General features: G+C 43.6%; 1 protein-coding gene across 1 annotated transcript in view; it reads left to right on the forward strand.

Annotated features, from left to right (window-relative positions):
- Nucleotides 1–8,927, forward strand: part of Rhoa (ras homolog family member A) — a 41,470-nt gene that overhangs the window by 25,873 nt on the left and 6,670 nt on the right. The window contains exons 3-4 of the mRNA XM_008853186.3: nt 5,177–5,334; nt 7,734–7,854. Coding sequence (XP_008851408.1) covers nt 5,179–5,334; nt 7,734–7,854 — 277 coding nt within the window. The 5' untranslated portion in view covers nt 5,177–5,178. The remainder of the gene's footprint in view (nt 1–5,176; nt 5,335–7,733; nt 7,855–8,927) is intronic.

The following is an 8,927-nucleotide window of genomic DNA, read 5'->3' on the forward strand; positions in this document are numbered from 1 at the left end:
GGTTGTTTTTTTTTTTTTTTGTCTTTTTTTGAGGCAGGGTCTCCCTGTAGCCCCAGCTGTCCTAGAATGCACTATGTAGACCAGGCTGCCCTTGAACTCACAAAGATCCACCTGCCTCTGCCTCCCAAGTGCTGGGATTAAAGGAGTGTGCCACCACGCCTGCCAGAATATGTTTTTAAAGCCAAGGCACAAGAGGCAAAGCAGACACTACATCCAAGACAGGAAGGGGCTACATTACTCAGTTTTCATTGTTGTGGTTGGCTGTGAGATGAAATCTTGCACCCTCTGTTCCTGCATATGTTCCTTTCCAGGTAATTTTCAGAGACCTGGCCTTGACATACTGGTATCTGCTGTTCCCCTATGAACCATAAGTACTAAAAGTGGGCACAGTTGCTATGGCATTCCCTGACTTTCTGACTGAATTTTGTAGCTGTGTTCTAATATAAGCACAATAAATTACAGTACAGATGGTCTACAATTTAACAATGGTTAGATTTCTAATTGACTTTATAATTTTGTAGCTGGGCGTGGTTGCACACGCCTTTAACCCCAGCACTTGTGAGGCAGAGGCAGGTGGATCTCTGGGAAATAGAGGCCAGCCTGGTTTACATAGCGAATTCCAGGTCAGCTTCGGTTACAGGGAGACCCTGTCTCAAAAAGACCAAAAAAATAAATAAATAAAAATTTAAAAAAACAAAGGGGACTGGAGAGATGTCTCAGTGGTTAAGAGCACTGACTGCTCTTGCAGAAGACCCAGGTTTGATTCCCAGCACCCACGTGGTGGCTACGAACCGTCCTTTACTCCAGTTCCAGGGGAATCCAAAGCCCTCTTCTGACCTCTGAGGCATTGCACGACATGGGTGCATTCACATACATGCAGGCCATACACTCATACAAATAAAATAAAAATAATAAAATATTTTTTAAGAAAGAAGCATTGAGGCTGGGTTTGGTGGTGCACGCCTTTAATCCCAGCACTCAGGAGGCAGAGGAGGAGTTCTGGGAGTTTGAGGCCAGCCTGGTCTCCATCCCGAATCCAGGACAGCTGGGGCTACAGGAAGACCCTGTCTCAAAAAGACCAAAAAAAAAAAAGGTTTTAATTTTTTTTTTTTTTTGAGACAGGGTCTCCCTGTAGCCCCAGCTGTCCTAGAACTCACTATGTAGACCAGGCTGGCCTCGAACTCACAAAGATCCACCTGCCTCTGCCTCCCAAGTGCTGGGACTACAGGTGTGTGCCACCACACCTGGCTCTATTTTTATATTTTTATTGTTTTTTTTTGAGACGGGGTCTCCTTGTAGCCCCAACTGTCATGGAACTCACTATGTAGACCAGGCTGGCCTCGAACTCACAAAGATCCACCTGCCTCTGCCTCCCAAGTGCTGGGATTAAAGGCATGTGCCACCATGCCTGGCTTCCAGTCTGTTTTTAAAGGAACATCATTGAATGCTGGGTGTGGTGATGTGGGCCTTTTTATCCTTGTCCTTGGGAGGCAGAGGTAGGTGGATCTCTGAGTCAAGGCTACCTGGGGCTATAGGGAGACCCCTGCCTGAAAAAGTCCATAAAACAGAACATCATTGAAATTCTCTACTGAGTATGTGGCACATAGCCACGTGAAAGTAGCAGTCTACATTGAAGCCTCTTTTGGTATTCTGTATTTGTTTTCTGACAGTGTGTATGAATATGCCTGTGGAGACTAGAAGACAACCTTAGGTAGCATTCCTCAGGCACTGTCTACTTTTTTTGTTGTTGAGACAGGGTCCCTTACTATGTTGCACTGTCTGCCCTGGAACTGGCTATGTAGACCAGGCTGGCTTTGAACTCACAGAGGACTGCCTACCTCTGTCTTCTGAGTGCTGGAATTAAAAGTGTGCATCACCAAGCCTAGCTTAGACCTGACTTTTTTATGTGAATTCTGGGAATTAAATACAGATTGTCTGTGCTAGTACTTTACCAACCCAACTGAGCTATCCCTTCAGTCCAGTTTTCTGATTCTTTGATGTAATTTTTTTCCTTTTGCTAAATTTCTTGTATGCAGAGTTCTGTGAGAAACAGTCATTACAAAGCCAGATGTGGTGGCACTTACTTGGAATACCAGCACTTGGGCTGTAGAAGCAGGAAGAGTTCAGGTCAGCTTTGGTTACCTGAAATCCTGTCTCAACAGAAGAGTCATTGCCTTAAGAGAAGGTTGTTCAGAGATTATCAAGGAGTCAGATATTTTATCAGTGTTCTTTCAAAATATACCCTTCATTGGGCTTTTGTTCCTCTCTACATGATGGCATTCAGCATGTTCTTGCTATGCTGAATGAAACTAGAAAGTACAGTTGCAGGTGGAATAGGATATATGCTCCCTACCCTGAAGGAACTTAGACTTGGTAGGAGTCAGGCCCAAGGAAACATGACGCCTCCCCTTATAATAGGGTAGGCAGGAAATAGTTTTATAAGGTCCAGGAGAGGCCCAAGGCTGCAGTTGGAGGCAACACTTAATTTGAGGGGTGATGCTAAATTTAGGACCAGAATGAGCTTTGGGACAGAAATGAATTTCTGAGATGGACAGGTATAGTGCTTCTTTTGGTCAAAGGAAAGAGATTTGCAGTAAAGGTATATTCTTTCATTAAGGAAGTTAGAAATATACAAGGCCCGTTAATGGAAACAATTGTATGGTTTAAACAGGTGGTGGCAGTGGGGGCGTTGCTGCTGCTGCTGGCTCAGCAAGTTAAGGTGCTTGCTGCAATGACCTGAGCTCCATTCCTGGGACCCACATGGTAGAAGGAAAATGCTGACTCCTCCAAGTTGCCCTCTTACTTCTACCACCTGTGCATTGTGGCATTTGCATCCCCACCCCTACAGAAATGAATGAATGAGCATAATAGAAACTTAAGAAGGAAGTTGGAGGAGAAATAAGTTGCTGTTAGAATTTTAGAAGATTCTAAAGGCAAGGCTGAGTTTGAGTGATAGTGCCTGATTTTGGCATTGAGAATCTTCTGAAGGCCTGCGGGCAAAGGTGTGATTGGTTGGAACCCAGCCATAGGAACAGGACAGCTGTAGCAGGTAAAATAGAAGGGAAATAAAGAAAGATGTTGGGAATTTGTCTGGGGTACACAGTAGGAAGAACTTGAACTAGAGTAGTGATTGTGGGAATGTGCAGAGGTAATGGTGGAAATGAGACCCTTGATGTTGAAAATTATCTAGAACCTGAACCTGACAGTAACCCTGAAGTAGAGAACAAAGGAACATAATTATTCAACTCCAGGGCTGCTGCTGCTGCTGCTGCTCCTGCTCTTCCTCCTCCTCCTCCTCCGTCGTCTTTCTTCCTTCTTTCTTCTTTCTTCTTCCTACATTTTCTTTATCTTACATACTTGTGAACATACACAAGTGGCAGGTGAGTAGAGGATCCTTTCTAGAATCTGTTCTTTGCTTCTACCATGTAAGTGGTAAGGATGAACTCAGGTTGTCAGCTGCAGGTGCCTGTAGCCCCTGAGCCATCCCATCAGGCTAACTCAAGAGTTTCTGAAGTGGGGGGGGGTTAATGACTTCACTATAAATTTATTTTCATCACTAACTGTGGAAATTGGGGGGCTGGAGAGATAGCTTAGCCATTAAAAGCACTGGCTCTTCTTACAGAGAACCTGGGTTTGATTCCCAGCACCCACATGGCAGCCAACAACCATCCATTTCTCCAGTTGCAGGGAATCCGAAGCCCTCTTCTGACCTCCACTGCATGACACAGGTGCACTTACATTCAGGCAATACACTCATACACATAAAATAAAAAATAATAAAATGTTTAAAAATAAGGGGCTTGGGGCTGGAGAGGTGGCTCAGCAGTTAAGAACGCTGGTTGTTCTTGCAGAAGACCTGGGTTCAAATCCCAGCACCCATATGGCAGCTAACAACTGTCTGTAACTCCAGCCCCAGGGGATCTGAGAGCTTCTTCTGACCTCCACAGGCATTGCACAACATGGGTGCACTTACCTACATGCAGGCAATACACACGTACACATAAAATAAAAATAATAAAATCTTTAAAAAAGGAGGGGCTGGAGAGATGTCTGCTCAGTGGTTAAGAGCACTGGCTGCTCTTGCAGAGGACCCAGGTTCATTTTCCAGCACCTACATGGTAGCTAACAACTGCCCTTAATTCTAGTTCTAATCCAGATTCTACTCATAACAATTCTGCTGCTTCTGCCTCCGCAGTGGCAGTATTACAGGTATAAGCTACCACATGGGGCTCTTAATTTTTTAGTGAATTCCTTAGAATTCACCTGTAATTTAAAAAAAAAAAAAAATCACATCATAAGCCAGGCATAGTGGCACACGCCTTTAATCCCAGCACTTGGGAGGCAGAGGCAGGCGGATCTCTGAGTTTGATGCCAGCCTGGTCTCCATGGCAAATCCAGGGCAGCCGTGGCTACAGGGAGAGCCCCCTGTCTTAAAAAGACCTCCCCCTCCAAAATAATGTACTTCATGTATAAATTGAGGCAAATTTTACTTTTTGGGGAACAGTGGGACAAGGTCTTTCTTTTTAAACATATATTTTATTTTTTTTATGCGTACAAGTGTATTGCCTGCATGTATTTGAATGCACCCGTGTCCTGCAATGCCGCGGATGTCAGAAGAGGGCTTCAGATTCTCCTGAAACTGGGGTTAAGGATGGTTCGTAGCTACCATGTGGGTGCTGGGAATTGAACTTGGGTCCTCTGCAAGAGCAGTCAATGCTCTTAACTGCTGAGCCATCTCTCCAGCTTCTAGAGCCCTCAGCTGACCTGGGACTTGATGTGGCCCCCAACTTTCAGATCTCTCTGCCTCTGCCTCCTGACTGCTGGGATTAAAGGTGTTGCACCACCACACCTGGCCAGATTGAGGCAGTTTTCATTTTACAATCCGAATTTCACTTTCTTTTTTAATTGCTTGACTAGAACCCTTGAATGCCTGTTGGACAGAAGTGGCAAGAACAAATGTGTCTGGTTCCTGATCTTCTAGGGAAGATTATTGGTCTTTTACCATTCAGTATAGTTTTTGGTATATGTAGCCTTTTGGTACCAAATAGAAGACTTTTCCAAAATTTTGAATTTAGGAGTGGTAATAAAGGCTTGTCTCTTTGGACATTAGATTATTTCATAAATCTGGGTCTGTTTTAAATGCATTTTAGATAACACTTTTTGTTTTGTTTTTAAGCAATGGCTGCCATCAGGAAGAAACTGGTAATTGTTGGTGATGGAGCTTGTGGTAAGACATGCTTGCTCATAGTCTTCAGCAAGGACCAGTTCCCAGAGGTTTATGTGCCCACGGTGTTTGAGAACTATGTGGCAGATATTGAAGTGGATGGAAAACAGGTGCGTAATAACAAATGATGCTATTGTATATTATGTACCAGTAGAGAGTTAGGGGTTTTTTTGGTTTTGTTTCTTTAGTACACACTGTAATAAAAATGTTGAAAACAGTAATCCATTTCCCACTTGCCATCCTAGTCCAATTTTTTTTCTTTCAGTTTTTGGTAGCTTGAGCTTTTTTTTAAAATATTACATAGAGTTCAAGAGCAGTTAGGGCTATATATATAGGGCTATATAGTTAGACCTTGTCTCAAGGAATGAAATCACATTGGTATCTTATGTTGGCCTGTAGTTACAGCTACTCAGAGGGTAGGGCAGAGGGGTCACAAGTTCAAGATCAACCTGGACAACTTACAAGACCTTGAGTCTAAATTTAAGAAGATAAAAAGAACTGGGGGGCTGGAGAGATGGCTCAGCGGTTAAGAACACTGGCTGTTCTTGCAGAAGACCTGGGTTCAAATCCCAGCATCCACATGGCAGCTAACAACTGCTTGTAACTCCAGTCCCAGGGGATCTGACAGCCTCTTTTGTCCTCCATGGGCATTGCATGACATGGGTGCACTTACCTACATGCAGGCAATACACACATATACATAAAATAAAAATAATATTTTTAAAAAATCCAGAACTGGATATGTAGTGCAATTGCCTAACATGCTTGAGGCACTGTAATCCATCTAGAGTCAGGGAACCAGCATGTACCCTTTGAAGGTGGGTACATGCAGTGTGTTTGATTTAACCTTCTGCATGAATGGTTGGGCGCAAGTGTTTCTATGAACCTGAAAGTAAGACTGATTTTGACAGACAGGTGTCATGAACAGTACCAATTTGTGACAAACTAAAATGGGTGTTTGCTGAGGTCTTTGAGATGTAACAGTCTTCTTGTCTAAGATTATCATAATAAACACTTTCACTGACTTGAGGGGAAGCATGGTGGGGTCAGTATGTTTGTAGCTCATTTCTTGATGGCATAATGAATGTGTATTGCTGATTTTGTTGTGACATTATGTCTGCATAAAGTGGCTGTCAGGTATTTCAACTAGAAAGATCCTTACATATGTCCTTACAGCAATATGTACTTCTTGTATTATTTGTGCCTGGGCATCTTGGATCAACCAGAATCTTGCCCATAGGAGATGAGCGACAAGGCTGAGGATGTTGCTCTCTTGGTACAGTGCTTTGCCTAGCATGTATGAGGCCCTGGATTCTCTCCCTAGCACTTTGTGAACGGCATGATGGGTGGGGCACACTACAGGAGGTTGAGGGATTCAAGTTATCCTTAGCTATATGACCCTGTCTCAAAAGTAAATAAAACACAGAAAAGAGGGCCTGGAGAGATTTCCCAGTGGTTAAGAACACTGACTGTTTTTGCAGAAGACCCAGGTTCAAGTTCCAGCATCCACATGGTGGCCAAAAACCTTTCATAACTCCAGTTCCAAGGGATCTGATGCCCTTTTCTGACCACCTTGGGCATTTTATGGAGGGATACACTTACATACCTGTAGGCAAAAACACTCATACACATAAAATAAAAATAATAAAAACTTTTTAATATATAGGAAATTAAGCACTTTGTCTAAATACATTGAGTAATGGTCTGTGGTTGTCTTTCTTGTGCTGTTAACTTTGAACATGACTTATCCAGGCAAGATAGGAGAGTCTTTTCACTGAGGAAGAAGCTCCTGAAATGAGACAGTTTGATTTGGAAAAGGGTATCATATATCAGTTGCCTGCCTCAGAGCAACTCAGGAGCCACCAAGGTTGGGGAGGAAGAAAGGGAGAAAAGTTACTCAGTGTGTTGTTTACAGTTTGATTTCCCTTGTGTATCCATTTTCTCTCTTAACATAATCAAATAATTTGAAATACATCCTCTGCATTTGGATTTGACCTCATATAGATGAACAACTCTGTAATTTACTATTTGTGACAGTGTTCTCTTTGAATATATGTAGTGAGTGTCCCCTTTTCAAAAAGTGGGTAGTGGTGCTTATATGAACTTAACAGCAATGGTGACAGCATGCACAGACCCTTGCATACTCAAACCAGACAAAAACCCAGCATAGAACTGGGGAAATGGTCAAGGAGCCCCAACCTTAGCCAAGGAAGTATTGGCAGCTGATCATTGCTGGGTGATAGGGATCATTTCTTTAAGGGAGTGATGCTAAGAAGGCTGACCAGGCTCCAATGGATGAACTCATATCAGGGGATATTAGGGGACACAAACTTGACAGGTCTTAACATACCTGACAATGCATGAAATTGGTTGGGGGGTATGGGGGAGTGCATATAGGAGAGCAGATCTAAATATGATTAAGATGTATTGTACGAAATGCTGTGTGTGTGTAAAAGTGGATGGGGGTATTAACATTTCACTACCATGGTGTTTGTTTTTCCTATCACAGGTAGAGTTGGCTTTATGGGATACAGCTGGACAGGAAGATTATGATCGCCTGAGACCTCTCTCCTATCCGGACACTGATGTTATACTGATGTGTTTCTCCATCGACAGCCCTGATAGTTTAGGTGAGTAGCCCTGCAGCCTGGTTGGTTGTTGCTGCTAGGGGCAGATCTAGGTTCTCAGGTACTTTATGGGTATCAGGTGATTGGAAAACAGACATTCTGGGGCTGGAGAGATGGCTCAGCAGTTAAGAACACTGGTTGTTCTTGCAGAACACCCGGGTTCAAATCCCAGCACCCACATGGCAGCTAACAACTGTCTGTAACTCCAGTTCCAGGGGATCCAGTGGCCTCTTCTGTCCTCCGTGGGTGTTGTATGACACAGGTGCACTTACCTACATGCCGGAAATACACTCATACACATAAAATAAAAACAATAAATATGGACATTCCAAGCTGTGGATGGTGGCACACAACTTTATCCCAGCACTTGGGAGGCAGAGATAGGTGGATCTCTGAGTTCCAGGCCCATCATGGCTACAGAGACTATCTCCAAAAAAAATCCCCCAGGGGGCTGAAGAGATGGCTCAGAGGTTAAGAACACTGGTTGTTCTTGTAGATGACCTGGGTTCAAATCTCAGCACCCACATGACAGCTAACAACTGTCTGTAACTCCAGTTCCAAGGGATCCGATGGCCTGTACTGTCCTCTGAAGGCATTGCATGACATGTGTGCACTTACATCCATGCAGGCAGTACACACATAAAGTTTAAAAAATAAAAAAAATCCCCAGATATTCCTGGAGCCTTGAGATTAGAGAGTATAAGGCCTGTGGAGTCCATTTCATCCTAGGTCTCTCATGATTGTGTCGGTGCGTGCGCGCGCATGCACACGTTGACACAAGGTCTTTCTGCAGTCCTAGCTGGCCTGAACTTGCTATGTAGATCAGGCTGACCTTTGAACTCACAGAAATTCACCTGCCTCTGCCTCCTGAAGATAATTTAATTATGGGTATGTGCATTTGAGTACAGCTGCTTGCAGAAGCCAGAGGTGTTGGATTCCCCCGGAGATGGAGTTTCTGGCAGTTGCAAGCTGCTTGATATGGTCGCTGGAAATTGAATCTGGGTCCTAAGGAAGAGCAATACATGTTCCTATCTCTGTAATCCTTTACTCCCCTCTTAAAAAAAAAAAAAAAAAAA

Source organism: Nannospalax galili, unplaced genomic scaffold (assembly GCF_000622305.1).
Source record: "Nannospalax galili isolate Female #2095 unplaced genomic scaffold, S.galili_v1.0 scaffold786, whole genome shotgun sequence".
NCBI classification, from domain to species: domain Eukaryota; kingdom Metazoa; phylum Chordata; class Mammalia; order Rodentia; family Spalacidae; genus Nannospalax; species Nannospalax galili.